The sequence below is a fragment of the Pezoporus flaviventris genome, unplaced genomic scaffold (assembly GCF_033815535.1).
Source record: "Pezoporus flaviventris isolate CSIRO_AGI_PZ_B2104156 unplaced genomic scaffold, CSIRO_AGI_Pfla_v1 ptg000213l, whole genome shotgun sequence".
In the NCBI taxonomy this organism is placed as follows: domain Eukaryota; kingdom Metazoa; phylum Chordata; class Aves; order Psittaciformes; family Psittacidae; genus Pezoporus; species Pezoporus flaviventris.
This window is the reverse complement of record NW_026892761.1, coordinates 1865077-1881629: the sequence shown is the minus strand read 5'-3', so window position 1 is coordinate 1881629 and position 16553 is coordinate 1865077. Positions and strand designations below refer to the sequence as shown.

The following is a 16553-nucleotide window of genomic DNA, read 5'->3' as shown; positions in this document are numbered from 1 at the left end:
CAGCTCCTCTCACCCATAGCAAAGGATTGCAAAGGGGTTTCACCTCCCCAGCCCATTCTCCTGTTGGTTATACAGAGCTCTGACGTTGTCTCCTACAGGGGTTGGGATCGACAGGACCTGTGTCCTGTCTGCAATGGAGCAGAGCAGCCAGGGCTGGGACTGAGACCTTAGAGGGGATGGAGACAGGGATTGACTGGCAGAGAGGGAGGAAGGGGATGCTCAGAGAGGGCAGCGCAGAGGGGCTTTTCCCAGGAATACCATCCCTGAGCTGCCCTGACAAAGCACAAAGCCCTCAGGGTTCCGTCCATGGGCTGGGGTCTGCAGTGATCCCTCCATCACCACCATGATGAGGACACAAGGACTTTGCCCGTGCATGGACGCTCACCTCACAGCCCACCAGCGAGGCAGAGGGTGAAATCAGGCAGCGAACAGGCAGAGTTTGGCTTCCTCCATCCATGGCTGGAGCGGAGGCTGCTTTGGCACGGCTGCAGGGAGCTGCGCAGGGCAGATTCCCCCCCATGGCAAAGGCTTCTAGGGACGGATACGTATTCATGTACCTGAAAGGGCTGCTGGTTGACCTGGGAGGACTGGGAGGAAGAGTCTGATGGGTGAAGTCAGCAGGGTGGGTGGCTCCATTTGTCATGCTGAGGGTGAAGGCAGCGAGCTCCTACCTCATCCACAGAATCGGCTACAGGTTGGAAAAGACCTTTAAGATCATCACTCCCAATATTACCCCATTGCCTTCATTATTCCCTTTGAAACCCCTTGCACACCACATGGCAAGGCGGCTCAGAGCCCTGTCCCTGGGGTTTTACCATACCCGCAGCCACGGCACCGCAGATAAGAGCCTTCTCCCTCTTATCACCCCGCCAGCGGCACTGCAGCCGGCTCAGCAGCCCCATGGCCGAGCCCCGAGGCCTGATCTCATCAGCGCACCGCACACTCGCAGCTCCAACAATGACCTCCTTCCCTGCCCGACACAATTCCCAGAAACACAGAGCCTCCCGCTGGAGCCTCCCGGGGGAAGCGTGCCAGCCGGCCTGTCGGCACCAGCACGGCCAGCGCTGCCAGCCCCAGCTCCGCAGGGAAAACAAGGGTGTGCTATGGGGAGAGGCTGAGCTGGAGCCCCACGGGGCATCCTTTAGCTGGTCGCGCTCAGGAAGACCCCCTCCTTCTGGGTGTTCACCACCAAGTGCTTTGCCCCATCCCAAATACCCCCTTCATGCCTGGTTGCCATCACCCTGCCTGCTCCAAGTGCCCGCCGGCTTCTCAAAGGATGCTCATGGGGCCAAGAGGCAACACCAAGCCCAAAGCGGCCAGGTTGGGAGGTAACCCCTGGCCCCAGGGGACCCCCAGCTCCAAGAGGCTCTTCTGCATCTCGCAGCATCACTGAGCGCCTCAGTCTGCTGGAGCTTTTCCTCGGCACGTTTGAGTAATCACCAGTGCAGCTTCCAGCTGGAAGATGTGGACACCAGGCATGGCTGGATCATGGAATGATTAGAGTTGGAAAGGAGCTTAAAGCTCATCCAGATCCAGCCCCTGCCACGGGCAGGGACACCTTCCGCTAGAGCAGCTTGCTCCAAGCCCCTGTGTCCAACCTGGCCTTGAGCACTGCCAGGGATGGGGCAGCCACAGCTTCTCTGGGCAGCCAGCCTCTCTACCCCACACATGCACCAGCACCATCCTGCAGCCCACAGGGATGTGGAGCAGCACCCGGCACGGTGCAGTGCCTGGGATGCCAGCACGGGTGCGAGGCTGCTGTGGGGCAGGAGGGCCGGCACGGGATGCACTGCTCACAAAAACACATGGGGGATGCTGAGGAGGACAGACTCACTGGCTGCATCGGGCTTCCTGCCCCCTGGCCACGGCTGACATCATTGCTCCCGGTGGGAACGTCCACCTCAGCCCTGCTCAGCCCCTCACAACAGCCGGCAAGTTCCTGACCTCCTGCCGGGCTTTCCAGCCTCCCAAAGAGCTCCATGCTACCCCCTGCCACCATGGCACGGCAGCTGGCAAACCTGCATCCTCTTCCTCACCACCTCACGAGGCGATGGGATGGAATGGGTACCCCATGTGCTGGGTGCCTCTTCCCAGTCTCTGTGAGGTGGCTATCTGGAGACCCTCTGTCCTGTGCTCTGGGCCCTGCATCCCTTCAGCACACTCTCTGTACCCTCAGTGTGCAGCACAGGGGCATGCGGCAGCCCTATGGATGCTGCTTCAGAGGTGCTGCTGCTCTGGGCAGGATGATGGCTCCATCCCACACATCCTCCTGCACATCCAACCCAGCCCAATACTGTATGTTGACCAAACCACCCTCCATGTAGATTGACAGGGGAGCTGCAAACCTGCCTCCTGCCCCTGCCCAAACCTGCTGCCATCAGCACTTTGCTGCAGCTGCTTCCAGCAGTGCTGCTCTAAGAGCTTTTCCCAACCTCACCCCCCCCTCTTTCCTGGCTCCATCCTTCTGGCTCCAGCCCACTGGGGATGGAAGGTTTCTCCTTCCCCAGCACAAATATAACTGTAATCTGCTATACCCCGCTGCTGATCCCGACGGCATCCTCCTGTCCTGAGCTTTCCTACAGCGCAGCCTTTACACCGGTAATAGCACCAGGCTCCTTCTCCCATCATTGTTGACTCGACAATGAAAACTGTTTGTATTATTGTGTCCCCGAAGCTTTGCCAATAGCACATGTGTCCCGAGCTGATAGCAACAGGCTTTGGCAAGGCTGCGGCTCCATCAGATAAGAGCCTTTAACCTTATTTCTCCAGCTCCAGCACACCACGGAGGGCCGGGCTGTGGCGAGCTTTTCCCTTATCCTCCCAAGTGCTTCCAGATCCAAGCGAAAGGAGGAGGGAGATGGAGGTGTTCGGGGCTGGCAGCCTGGGAAGCAGCGCGAAGAGCCCTGGAGGGGGCTGGAATCATGGAGCCGCTTTCCCAGGCGGTTTAAGGGCTCAACGCGCCGCTGTCCCGGTCCTTCCTTAGGGAGCCGCCCGGCTCCACCTTGGCTCGGCTCCCTCGCACAGCAGGAGCGCAGCGCAGGGGGAACGCTGGAACCCGGCGGCCCTCGCACGCTCCCGCCTGGCCCGCGAACAAAGCCTTTGCCTTGGAGCCCTTCCCCGCTGCCTCCCGCCTGCCCCCCGGCAGCAGCCTTCATCCACGGAGGGGGGCCACGGCATCCTCCTCCTCGCACCCTGCATCCCCGGGGTCCGCTCACAGCATCCCCGAGCCCCGCTGCTGAGGTGCCCTTTTCCCTCAGCTGCAGCACAAAGGATGCGCTGAAACCACAAAGCAAAGATGTTGCCCGTGGCAAGCTTTTAAAGCTCATTTTTAGGCGAGTTTACAGGGGGGATGAGCTGTAAATGCAGCACCTTCTTGAACGTTTCCCTTCCCTTCATGTCCACATGCAGCACTGAAAAGCAAAAGTTGTTCCTCTGCTTGCAGGGAGGAAAAGCTCTCGGGCCCTTTTCTTTATTCTTAGGATTATTCCTGTAATTATTAGCATTGTTCTCTCTCAGGAAAGAAGCACTCTGTGAGAATTACCCTGCTACATCCTGCCCTTTGCCAGGGAGGGTATTGTCTCTTAGGGGCCTGAGGAGAGGCGGGGTTACCCCATGCCCTGCACATCACATGGGGAAACCGAAGCACGAAGTCACAGCAACATCTAACCTCCCTCTCTTTTCCACTTAGGCTGGGCACTGAGGGTTGCCCTGTCTATACGCAGGTGAGGTTGCTCTCAGCATCACCACCGTCCTTTCTGCTGCGCAGTGAAAGCAGAGAGGTGGCCACAAGACCTCGTGTGCAAGGAGGTGGGCTATGAGCTTCAGTGAAGGTCGTCACTTCCAGGGATGCAGCTAAGGGGTCCTCTTCCTCCATTGATGCTGCGAAGTGTTCCCTTCCTTCAGGGATGCTGCAAAGTGCTCCCCTTCTTTAGGGATGCTGCAAAGGGCTCCTCTTCCTCCAGACCTGGCCAGGGTGATGCTCAGAAACCTGAGAACCTCCTCCCCAGCGTCCTGTGAGCAAACCAGCCCCTGTGTGGAAAAACCCAAGCAGAAAGTGCTGGTCTCGGGCTGCAGATGAAGTGGGGAGAGGGGAGCGCGGCACAGCCAGCAGCCATCTGCCATCTGCGGCAGCGCGGTGAGGTAATGCCTTGTGCTAAGTTGGAACATGTCGGGAGCCACAGCAGCTCTGGAGAACAGCAAACCTTCCCCAGATGGAGACATCCTGAGCTGCTGCATCAGCCCCCATGGGGAGGGAGAGGATGGGTGACCCCCCCCTGCAGCCAGCAGCCGCCCTCCCCTGCTTGCTTGCCACTGCAGAGAGGCAATAACCAGCTCAGCCCCTGCTGATGAGCAAAGCAATGGAGGTGTGATCGCTGCATTGACTGTCTGAATCCCCCTCTCCTCCCCTGCTTCGAAGTGTCATCCTCATCCAGGTGTAGCACAAGCCCATTTATCCGTGGTGCTTTCAGCTGGATGATGCTTGAAGAGCAAGGGATGAGCAAACACCCAGCGGAGGTGGGAATGCACAGAGCAAGAAGAGAAGGCTCCTTAAGGGGAGACCTCATCACAGCCTTCAATACCCAAAGGGGCTTTAAGCAACCTGGAGAGGGGCTTGGGACAAGGGCCTGTAGGGACAGGCCAAGGGGAATGGCTTGAACCTGCCAGAGAGGAGACTGAGATGAGCTCTTAGGCAGAAGCTCTTCCCTGTGAGGGTGCTGAGGCGCTGGCACAGGGTGCCCAGAGAAGCTGTGGCTGCCCCATCCCTGGCAGTGTTCAAGGCCAGGTTGGACACAGGGGCTTGGAGCTGGAGGAGCTTTAAGGTCCCTTCCAACTCAAACCAGGCTGGGACTTTGTGATGGTCAGGCAGTGCGGAGCAGTGAGCATGCGGAAAGAGCAGGATCCCAGCTCTTGGCTGCATCCCCTGCACAGACACCAGCGAGCAGCACTTTCTGCCAGTCTGAGGGATGTGCCCAGGATCTGCACATGCCCCAGGGACACGATGCCACAGGCAGAGCTCCTTTGCTTGCTATAACCGAGAGATGAAACTGTGCCGAGGGGAGCAGCTGAACAGCAGCCAAATCTGCTCCTCGGCGGCTTTTCTGCACTCTGTATTCATGTATTTGGCATGAGCAGCTCCCCATTGAGGTAATTCATTAATGCTGAACCAAAAATGTGTTTATGGGAGCCCTGGAATACTTGGTAGAAGTGTAAGACTTTCCTTCCTAAAAGCCTGGGCTCTCCCTCTGATGGGAGCCGAGCATTGAAGCAATGACTGCTGCCCTGATCAGCTGTGGGGAAGCGACTCCAGCCCTGCACCACATGGCAAAGCCTTTCCTGGCGTTATCCTGGTGGGATTTGGAGCCTGGGAGCTCTGGGTTTCACAGGGAGCAGGTTGGGGAGCAAACATGGGGTGATGTGGGTGGAAATGAGGCAGCCCAAGGACCATCCCTGGAGTGCAGGCAGGGGAAGGGAGGCAGGATGGCCCTGGTGAGGACCACGAGCTCTGGCTGCTGCCCATGAGGAGCAAGCAGCCTTTGGGGGTTAGCTGTGGGTTTCGCTGCTCGCACAATGGGTACGGCTGCTGTCATTCCAGTTATAATCCTGCACAAACAAGGCTGACCTCTGGTTATTGAAAAGAGCTGAAAGAGAAAGACAACTCTCCCCGCTTCCTCGGATGCGGTGCCCGGCTGCCGGGCTTGGCCGGCACCGTGCCGCTGTGCCCCAGGGCACCTTCCCTCTGTCCCCAGTGCCCTTTGCTCATCAGATGGAGCTGGAAGCCAAGAAAAAGAGCAAATGAGAAGAAAACTGCTGAGCTGGCTGTTCATAGAATCCCAGCCTGGTTGGGGTTGGAAGGGACCTTAAAGCTCCTCCAGCTCCAACCCCTGCCACGGGCAGGGACCCCTTCCACTGGAGCAGCTTGCTCCAAGCCCCTGTGTCCAACCTGGCCTTGAACACTGCCAGGGATGGGGCAGCCACAGCTTCTCTGGGCACCCTGTGCCAGCGCCTCAGCACCCTCACAGGGAAGAGCTTCTGCCTAAGAGCTTGTGCCTTACAACTCCCCCTGTTTCAGTTTGAACCCGTCACCCCTTCCCCTATTGCTACAGCCCCTGATGAAGAGCCCCTCTCCAATGGGGCTGACTACAACCACCCATCCTCTCCCCACTGCCCCAGCTTGTGTGGAAAGGGGCTGGTCCTTGGCCTGGGGACATGGGGACGTGTCACCCTTGCACAGAGGTGGCTGCTGCCAGGATGCTCCTAACACGGATGCCACAGTGCATCTGCTGGCGCCCTGCAGCCCCCCCCCAGCACAGCCAGCTCTGCCTGACCCACTGAACCCTTCGTGCCGGAGGAAACCAGGCGCTGAGCTGGGCGCTGGAAAAGGGGAGGCTCTGGTGGAGCAGGGAGCGTTTCCCAGCAGATGACTTCAGTGCCGGCAGGGCTCACACACACCCACAGCCCCGAGTCCTTTGCTCTGCAGGAAGCGCCTTTCTTTGGGAAGCCTTTGTTCCAGCGAGGCTGCAGCAGCCGTGGGGGACCCTGCAGGACCCGCCTGCATGAGGGCACATCTCGGGGTGCTGGGGGGGGGCACTGGGCTGGGCAGCCCTGCAAGAGTCCCACATACTCCATGAGGAATGTCCCTGCTCCCCTTGACCACCCCAGGAAAGAGCATCGCCCTTGGGATGAAGGAGCGGATGCGGGTGTTGGTCCATCCATCCATCCTGCCTGGCCACATGGTGCTGGGTACCTGTGTTTTGTGGCCTAAAGATAACGATGAGCTGTGATGAACCACAGATCTCTTCCTGTGAAATCTCTCATTCATCCAATTGGATGCATCTCGGTGCCAGCCCCACACCGGTGATTGATCATGTGGTGGTTGACTCATTTGTGGTGTGAACACCTCTAGAAGCAAGACTGGTCCATGTGAGGGGCTGGATCCTGCCCTTGCCCCACTGATTTCTCCCCTTGTGCCTTGCACCCTCTGCAAAGTGAGAGTAAAATGCCATTTTCCCATCATGGTGGCACAGCCCCTGGCGCTCCCGCACCCACCCGCAGCCAGGAATAACCACCACGTTCAACCACCAGCGCTCATCCCTACCTTCCTCCATCCCCCCGTTATCCCCCCCACCCCTTGGGATGGTCCGGGCGGTGCCACATCTATTTTTAGGCCGGTGGGAGCCGGGCTGGCAGGAATAACCCTCGGCACGGGCTGGGAGCAGGCAGGGAAAGCGCCTTTGTGCCGGGGCGCAGCGCGGCCGTCCCGCCCCACTTCCTCTCTTAGGTGTGGTGCTGGGATGCGAGGAAGGGAAGCGGGGAGGGGGGGAAGCGAATGGCCGGCCCCATAGAACTGAAGGGGGTGGAAGGAAAAGCAATAATAGGAGAATAAAGCCCTGGTGCCGGGTGCCTGCTGGGGTCCCGCTCGCCCGACGCCAAGCGCGGCGAGCACGGGTCACCCGCTGGTGCTCACCGATGTTATCTCTGCGCAGGGATGTGCAGAGCTTCCTCTCTCTGTGCTGTGGTCAGCGAGGAGCCGGGGCACAGGGTGATGGGAGGGGGTTTCTGTGTCCGTCCCCACCAAGAACCCGAGTATGGACCCCATGCAGTGCACCCTGCACCCCGGCTGGTGAGGGTGCTTTTGCTCCGCACCAGGGTGGCTGTGAAGCAGCGTGGCATTGCCCAGGCAGTCAGCGCAGCCCCTCCATGCTGGTCCAGGCACTTCTGGGTGCTTTGCACCCTGGCATTGTGGCACCCAAGCATTTTTAGGTGCTTTGGATGCTGCTCCATCCTTCCTCGCAGCTTTCCTTCCCTTCTCTCCCTGTTTCATCTCTCACCCCTCCTTCTCCAGCAACCATGCCCTTCTTTTCCTATCCACCACCCTCCCTGGCTTTTTCCCCTGCACTGGGATGCAGCACCAAAAGCAACCGCTGGATTTGCAGACATGCTGCAAGGCAGCGTTTGCACTGCATGCGTGCTCTAGGGTCCAAGTCCTGGGCTTTGCTCCAGGAGGTCCCAAAGTACCCAGTTCCACAGGGACAGCAGCACTGCTCTGATGCCATTCCCTGCAGAGGATGTCCACGCTCAGAGCAGTTGCATGGAGCAAGCGTGGCAGCAGGCACGAGGCTCTGTGGGTTTGTCCTGGCTCTCAGCATCATTTCCAAGGCAGGGAAAGTCTGAGCTTCCCCAGTCCCACCCTGCTGCAGCTCATCCCCACCACATCCCAAACGCCAGCCAGTGCCACCAGCTCCAAACCCAGCTCCAGGCCAGCTCTGAGCCCAGAGGCCAAGGATGCTGCTGGGACCACTGGGTGGATGTGACCGGGGAGAAGGACCAGGACCGGCAGCAATGGGATAATCCTGGTCTATCCCCAGCAGCTTCCCACACTGACTGCCCTGATGCTGCTCACTTCACCCCACAAGTAGCCACAAGCCCTGGCCTGGGGACCCCCATCTCCCCCTAGCACCCACCTTGCTGCTCCCTAAGGCAGGGGCAAAGAGCCAAAGCCTCCAGCAGCTCCAGGACAGTGATGCTCCAGCTCCCTGGAAGACGGGGAGAGCAGAGAGGAGGCTCCTGCAGCTACAAGGGCTCTCCCATGGACTGGTGCTGATTTGCTCTTGCAAAACATTAATAAGAGGCTGCAGGAAGGTGAAGGGAATCTATCCCGAAGCCTCCGCCGCTCCCGGATAGCGCTTGAGGAACAAGCGAGATGAGGCTTTGGGATTTGTATTTCTTTTTGCAAGGCCTTTGTTTTGCTCAGGGTTAACAGTGATCGGCTTCTCCAAATCACTTCCAGACACACAGAAACCATGGCATGCAATACCACACCGCTGCAAGGAGGCTGCGAGCCGGGCGCTTGCGCAACTCGGTGCCCCAAGTCTTCCTAATGCTGAGGGTCACATTTTGGGCTCGGGGTTTGGGTATGTCCATAGTCGGAGGGGGGGTGCTTGGGGCTGGGGCATCCTTCCCACATCAACCCGATGGCCTGGGGGGGTGTCGGGGAGCCAGGGTGTTGTGTGAGCACAGCTCTGCTTGCAAACGGGCCCTGCAGAGATCATAACTCCTCTGTGCCAAGAGCAGGAAGGACCTTCAGACCACCGAGCCTGATGCTTGGCACTGGTGGCTTCCTGATGGCAGCGTGCCGTAGGGATGCTGCTGTGCCATGGGGATGCAGCCGTGCCACGATAACCGGCCTGCCGATGGCAACTTGCCGTAGGGATGCTGCAATGCCGCAGGGATGCTGCAATGCCACAGGGATGCTGCTGTGCCCTACAGCTTGTGTGGCAATGGCATGGCCATGTCAGCCCCAGCAGCACAGCTCAGGAGGTTTTAGCTGCTATCACTCCCAATCCCTCAAGTCCCTCGGCTGACAGGCTGGAAATATGTGTGTTTCCATACAAACAGTGCTCAAAAGGAGCAGTTTCTCCCCATCCCGGCACTGGAATTCCCACCAGAAAATGCCAGGGGAAGAGGCTTTGCCCCTGCTTCACCCCAGAGCTGCTCCCGAACCCGGGCAGGGAATGCCGGCCAAAACACACACACACACGAAATAAAGCCTAAGGGAACTCAACGCCGAGCCCCCAGCATCCCTGTCCGCTTGCAAACAGGCAGCCTGGCAGGCGAATCTAAACACTTCCCTGCCTCGGCTCGGCGGGTCTCAGCCAGCCGGGAAAGAAAGGAAAGGAGAGAAAGGAAAGAAGGCAGAGAGAGAACACGAGCAGCCCTCGTCTTGGGAGGAAGGGAGAAGGGCAGGAGCGTCCACACCGGTCCGAGCCCGGCCCTCCCCGGGTGGCTCTTCCTGCTGGTGCCTGGGGACGCCCCCCTTCCTCCTCCTCCTCCCCCTCATCTCCTCCTCCTCCTCCTCCTCTCCCTCTCGTCCTCCTCCTCCTCCTCCTCCCCTCCTCGCCTCTGATTGGTCCAGCCCTGCTATATTTTGCCCCTTCCAGCCCAACATCATCCCAAAAGTTTTTTTTTTTTGTGGGGTGAAAAAAGGGAAAAAAAAAAATAAAAATAAAAGAGGAAAACCAAAAAATCCCCAAGAAAAGAAACCAAAACAAAGCGACCGAGCGCAGGTTTCCCCTCGGAGCGCAGGCGAGGGCGGCGAGCGGCGGGGCTGCTGCGCGGCGGCTGCTGGAGCCGGTGGGACGCGGCGGGGACCCGGTTCTTTCTGCGGCACCCGGTCGGGTCGGACACAAAGTGCTGTCCAGCTGGAATGAATATATCTGAGTCTAACTACTGCCGAGAGGAGATATCGCAACCCCGGGGCGACTGTTCATGGGTCACCGCCGCCGTGCCGGCCGCTGAGCCCGGGCTCGCCTTCCCTCGCCCCCCGGGAGCCGCGTCCCCCGCCAGCCGCACTCCCAGCCCCGAGCCCGGCTTCGCCTTCGGCCCCGGCCCCGGCGGCGCGGCCCCCGGTGCGGCCCCCGGCGCGGCCCCGAGCCGCTCGCCCAGTCCCGAGCCGGGCTATGGATACAGCCCCCCGGCGGGCCGCGCCGAGGGCAAGGCCGGCGAGGACTCCCGCATCCGCCGGCCCATGAACGCCTTCATGGTCTGGGCGAAGGATGAGCGCAAGCGGCTGGCGCAGCAGAACCCAGACCTGCACAACGCCGTGCTCAGCAAGATGCTGGGTGAGCGGGGAGGGCTGCGGGAGGAGGGCAGGGATGTGGGATGAGGGCGGTGTGGAGTTAGGGATGCGGGGATGCGAAGGGACGGGGCTGGGGATGCAACTGCAGGAGCGGAAGGTTGCGGGATGCGGGGGTACGGAACCAGGGATGCGGGGATATGGGACGGGGGATGAGGGGGTAAGGGTCTGGAGATGTGGGCTGCAAGAGTATAGAGAGATGGGATGCGGGGGTACAGAGCTGGGGATGTGGGGATATGGGGCTGGGGATGCCAGCGACAAGAGTAGTGCTGTGGGATATGGGGGTATTGAGCTAAGGACAATGGGTATGGGGCTGGGGCTGCAGACTGCAAGAGTACAGGGCTGCAGGATATGGGGGTACAGAGCTAGGGATGTGGGGCTACAGGGATGGGAATGTGGGCTGCAAGAGTACAGGGCTGTGGGATGCAGGGGCATGAAGCTGAGGAGGCAGGAATGGGGGGGTACAGGGCTGGGAATGAAGGGATAGGTGGCTGTGGGACTGGGAATGTTGGCTGCAGCAATCCAGGGCAGCAGGATACAGGGATATAGGGCTTCAGATGCGGGCTGCAGGGGTATGGGGCAGTGGGATGCAGAGTTACAGGGCTGGGGATATACACTGCAGAGTTACGGGATGCTGGGATTCAGGGGTACAGAGTTGGGGATGTGAGTCACAGGGGTACAGGGTGTTGGGATGCAGAGATAGAGGGCTCTGAGTGCAGGATGAAGGGGTACAGGGCATTGGGATGTACACTGCAAGGGTACAGGACTGAGGGATGCAGGCTGAGAGGATTTGAGGCAGCAGGACATGGGATACAAGGATATCGGGCTGCACTAGCCGGGGTGTGAGGGTACAGGATTGCGGGATGCAGGCTGCAAGGATATGGGGCTACAGGATGCAGGATGTGAGGATACAGGGGTGTAGAGGCTGGGTTACAAGGATGGGGTGCTGTGGGGTGTACAGATCGGGTGATGTGAGATACAGGGCTGCGGGCTGCAAAGTTAGAGAGCTGTGGGATGCGAGCTGTAGGGATATGGGATGAAGGGAGGCATGGATGCAGGGATGTGGGATATAACGGTTTGGGGCTTTGAAATCAAGGACTGCAGAGTGCAGTGCTACAGGGCTGTGGGATATGGTGTTAGAGGATGTGGGAATATGGGGCTGTGGGTTGTGGGATGTGAGGATACAGAGCTGCCTGTATGCAAAACACAGCGAAATGGGGCTGCGGGATGCAGAATACAGGGCTGTGGGTACACAGCTGCGAGGATGCAGGATATGGGAATACAAGGCTGCAGGATGCGGGATACACAACTGTAGGATGCGGGATGTGGGAACACGGGAAGCAGGATATGGGTAGACGGAGCTGCAGGATGCGGGACTACGGGAAGCAGGATATGGCAGCAGGATGCAGAGACACAGGGCTGCAGGGACATGGGATTCAGGATACAGGACTGCAGGGTTTGGGAGTGGGCAATTTGGGCTGCAGAGGTGTGGATGCGCGATGCAGGGAATCAGGCACACCAGGGACCGGGCTGCGCTGAGAGGCAGCGGGATGCAGGATCCCCAGTCCTGATTTTGAACCCCCATTCTGCTGTGCTGCAATGCTGAGCCTGATGTGGGGACATGGGGACAGTCCTGCTTGGGTTCCCATTCCCCGGCCCTTCCTTGTGCCAGCACCAGCACCCCATTTAGGTGCTGCATTGCCCAAGGGAGCCCTTCCCACCCCAAAGTCTCCATGTGCCCCGATGCCCATGCCCCGACCAGCAGCGGGTGGCCGAGCTGATGTGACGAGAGCTTTGCTTTCCCCTTCCAGGCCAGTCATGGAAAGCGCTGAGCGCCAGCGACAAGCGTCCCTTCGTGGAAGAGGCCGAGCGGCTGCGCATCCAGCATCTCCAGGATCACCCCAACTACAAGTACCGCCCAAGGAGAAAGAAGCAAGCCAAGAAAATCAAGAGGATGGAACCCAATATCCTCCTGCATAACCTTTCCCAGCCTTGCAGTGACAACTTCAGCATGAGTCACCACGGTGGCAGCCAGCCGGGCCACCCCCAGCCTCCCCCACTTAACCACTTCAGAGAACTCCACTCCATGGGGTCGGATATTGAAAACTATGGCTTGCCAACTCCTGAGATGTCTCCCTTGGATGTCTTGGAACAGACCGAGCCGGCGTTTTTCCCTCCGCACATGCAGGATGACTGCAACATGATGCCCTTTCGCGGCTACCACCACCATCACCAGATGGAGTTTCCCCAGGAGAAGTGCATGGGGCGGGACGTGGCGGTGCCCTACGCGCAGACCCCTTCGCACTTGGCCGACGCCATGAGGACTCCCCATCCTTCCAGCATATACTACAACCAGATGTGCTCGGGAACTCAGAACGGGCTTTCTGCCCACCTGGGCCAGCTCTCACCCCCTCCTGAAGCCCATCACATGGAGAGCGTGGATCACTTGAACCAAACCGAGCTGTGGACAGACGTTGACCGCAATGAGTTTGACCAGTATTTGAACATGAGCAGGACTCGTCCCGAAGCCTCGGGACTCCCTTACCATGTCTCCCTGTCCAAAGTGACTCCTAGAAGCATCTCCTGCGAGGAGAGCAGCTTGATATCTGCCTTGTCTGATGCCAGCAGCGCTGTCTACTATAGCCCATGCATCACCGGTTAGGTTGGCCCCACCATCCGATGCTCGCAATGGAGAGCCCCGACTCTCCTCTAGAAACAAAAAGCCATCCTCCTTTAACCACGAGCTCCATCATATTTAGAGTATCTCATTAAACGCATCGCTTTCTTTCTGGTTCTTTTCCTTTTCTTTTAAATTTTATTCCTATTTTTCATGGGGTTTTGGTTAAGACAAAACTCCATGCTGAACTCACTGATATACCATATAACTATATAACACAGATAGACGCCTTTCCCAAGCACTCGCCTGCCTTCCCGCTTCCCGCTCCAGCCCTCGGCAGGGCGCACCTGTAGCTCCCACCAGCTCCAAGGGGCATTTTTAAGCCAATTCCAATAAATCCTGCCTGAAACAACCACCACCAGCATGAGCCGAAGCGACCTGCTCCCAGTATTTAACCCAAGGGCAGGAAAACTTGTGGAGGGAGGGGAAAACCATCACTTTTAGGAAGACTTTGCCGGGGCCATTAAAGAGTCGGCGCCCGTTAGGGGTGGGCTTTAGGACAGTTTTTACTGTATTCTCAGCAATATATTTTAATTGGGCAACAAAAGTATATTTTTACTAAGCATTTTTATATATGAAATGGTATTTAATGTCTTTTGGGGTGTCGGGGTTGGTTTTTTATTAGACTTTTTCAAAAGAAATCAAGGGATATCCATGAGATCTAAAGCATTTATGTAGCAAAGCTGGATTTAAAAAGAAAAAAAAAAAAGGGAAAAAAAGGGGGAAAAAAGGGGAGAAAGGAGGAAAAAAAAGGAGATATTTTGTGGAAAAGGGAATGTCAATGTAAATATTGTGGAACAATCGACTGGAATTTTTGTACAAAAGGGAACTACGACTGCAAACACTTTTTTCTTGTATGGAGAGCAAACTGTTTTATACTGGTTAATTATTAAAACATCTTCATCTAATTGCTCCCATCTTGTGTGCTTGTTGTGTGAACACATATTTTCCGCAAATCCATGTTGTCCCAACCGGTTCCAGATTGCTGCATCCGTTGATTAATGCTCTGACAACCTGGCAAATGGATTAATCTCCAGGCTGCCGCCCGCCCGCCTGCCCCGGCAGCCGCCTCGGGCTCGGTGAGCACGGCTCTGCTCGGCTCCGGAGCGCCGGCAGCGGGATGGGGTGATGCTGCTGGTCCCCGTCCCCCCCCCTTTCCTTGGAGATGTGCTCTGCAGGAAAAGCTGCTGTTCCCACATCGAAACACAATAAAACGTGCGATATCTGCCTCGGAAAACGGCTTCGGTGTGGTTCTTTTGCCAAGCTGGCAGCGCAGGGTACCCATGGCTCATCCCGGTATCCCATTGCCCTGGGTTCGGCACTTAAACCAGTGCTGAAACACCCCCAAAACTGAGCCGGGCTCCTCCAACACCTTCACTCCTATTCCTAGGAGCTGGAATAAAACCCATTGTGCCGGAGCCCTTCCACCTCACTCACTGGCTGCTTCCACGGGTCTTGCCAAGAGGTCACCGTGCCCTGTTGGACTCAGCTTGGAGCCACCGGCGCCTTGTCCCATTCCCATGAATCATTTTATGATGCACAGCTATGTTTCTGTCCCCTTTGCAGAGGAGCAATGACAATCTGTTGCATAAAAGCCTGGTGGCATCCGTTCCTTGAACGCTGAGTGATTTAAACCAGGCTGATATCGCCAAAAAAGGCTATTTAACAACTCCCCCCCCCCCCCCATCAAATTGAATAGAAGAAGAGGGTTTTTTGCTGTTGTTGTTGGCAAAGAATTGCCTTTTAGGGGAAATGGATATTTAACAAATGACATTAATTTTCAAGCTTCTCCTAAATTAAATTCACATTAGTGTTAACACGACTAAATCCTGACTCACTTCTTCTTTTTTTTGGAGGGGGGGTGTTGTTGTTTCATGTGAAGCACCAATAAACGGGACCAACTCCGGGGGCCGGCGGCGCGTTCCCATTAAACGCCAGAAAGGCGCTTCATTGTCTTTCCATATACAGTATGTAAAAAGGGGGAATACATGGAAAAATGACCTCACTACCTACACGGGAGGGCTGGCGGGCGCCCGGCGGGTGCCAGAACCCCGCGCTGCAGCAAACAAACACAACACCAAATGAGAAGCATCCTGTGCCGCCGCCGATGACTATGAAAGGAAGCAGCCGTCTATAGGCTCCATCCCCGTAGCGGCTTGGGAGGAAGGAGACTGGGAACAAGGAAGCTCTGACTTGTTTTCCAGCTTCATCATCCCCCCCCCGCCATCATCAGCTTTCAGGTACCTTCCCGGCGAGGATGCGATCACTTCCTGCGCTTCAAAGGAGCGATGCACACGCTGCTGCTGGCCCAGCTGCCCTGCCGTGCTGGGGATCACATCACAGAGGAAACGTTAGGTCATTTCTCTGCCGTAGAAATTCCCTTCTTTCCCCATGGCTCTGGCTGTGCCAGCTCGCCTCTGATCTCAGAGCACGGCTAGAAATCCTTGGGGTGGGTTTTTGGCTGTGGTTCCTCGCTCCGGTACGGCATGTCCTGGGTTTGGGTGCTTGACGGCGCCGGCAGCATGGTTGGGAATGAGCAGGAGCTTTCCCAAAGTACTTACACTGCAAGCTTGTAATCTAACCTTGCCACGGGGATGGGAGGGGATCAGGGGTCTCTTTATTATGAGGGTGCTGAGGCGCTGGCACAGGGTGCCCAGAGAAGCTGTGGCTGCTCCATCCCTGGCAGTGTTCAAGGCCAGGTTGGACACAGGGGCTTGGAGCAAGCTGCTCCAGTGGAAGGGGTCCCTGCCCTTGGGACAATGAGCTTTAAGACCCTTCCAACCCAAACCATCCCATGATTCTATGATGCTTCCATGGGGCTGGGGCTGGTACCGGACTGAAGACTGGTGACGGATGCTCGCTCCCATCTGTAAGCACACCAGGGATGCATCAGATTGAAACCAGTGCTGCTGAGTCACTGTGAAAGCATTGAGCAGTGCCGGCTCCTGCTGTGCCCACCCGTCCACAGGTCACCAAGACCCAGCAGCAGATTTGGGTCTGCATCACTCTTTTTGCTACCAAAGCCTTGGCTTGCATCTACACAAAAGCAGGCAGGGCCCTGCCAACCATCCTGCCTAACCCAGCCCTGGGTGTTTTCATTAATAATAAAGCCTAATTGTGATTGAGGCTGCGAACAATGCGTGGCTGCCCTGTCTCACCGGCCAGCCCTACCCCAGGTCACGGGGAAATGAGAAAGAAGGGAAAGGAGAGAGGAAGAAAACAGGAGCATGGGTTTGGGTCAGA

At 57.6% G+C, this 16553-nt stretch overlaps 2 protein-coding genes across 2 annotated transcripts in view; one reads left to right on the top strand and one right to left on the bottom strand.

Annotated features, from left to right (window-relative positions):
* The window catches only part of TCEA2 (transcription elongation factor A2), a 63248-nt gene that overhangs the window by 18708 nt on the left and 27987 nt on the right, over positions 1 to 16553 (bottom strand). The window lies entirely within an intron of this gene.
* Positions 9951 to 14218, top strand: SOX18 (SRY-box transcription factor 18). The gene is made up of 2 exons (XM_061441388.1): positions 9951 to 10619; positions 12445 to 14218. The coding sequence occupies exons 1-2, from the start codon at positions 10205 to 10207 to the stop codon at positions 13293 to 13295; spliced, it is 1266 nt and encodes a 421-aa protein (XP_061297372.1). The 5' UTR covers positions 9951 to 10204; the 3' UTR covers positions 13296 to 14218.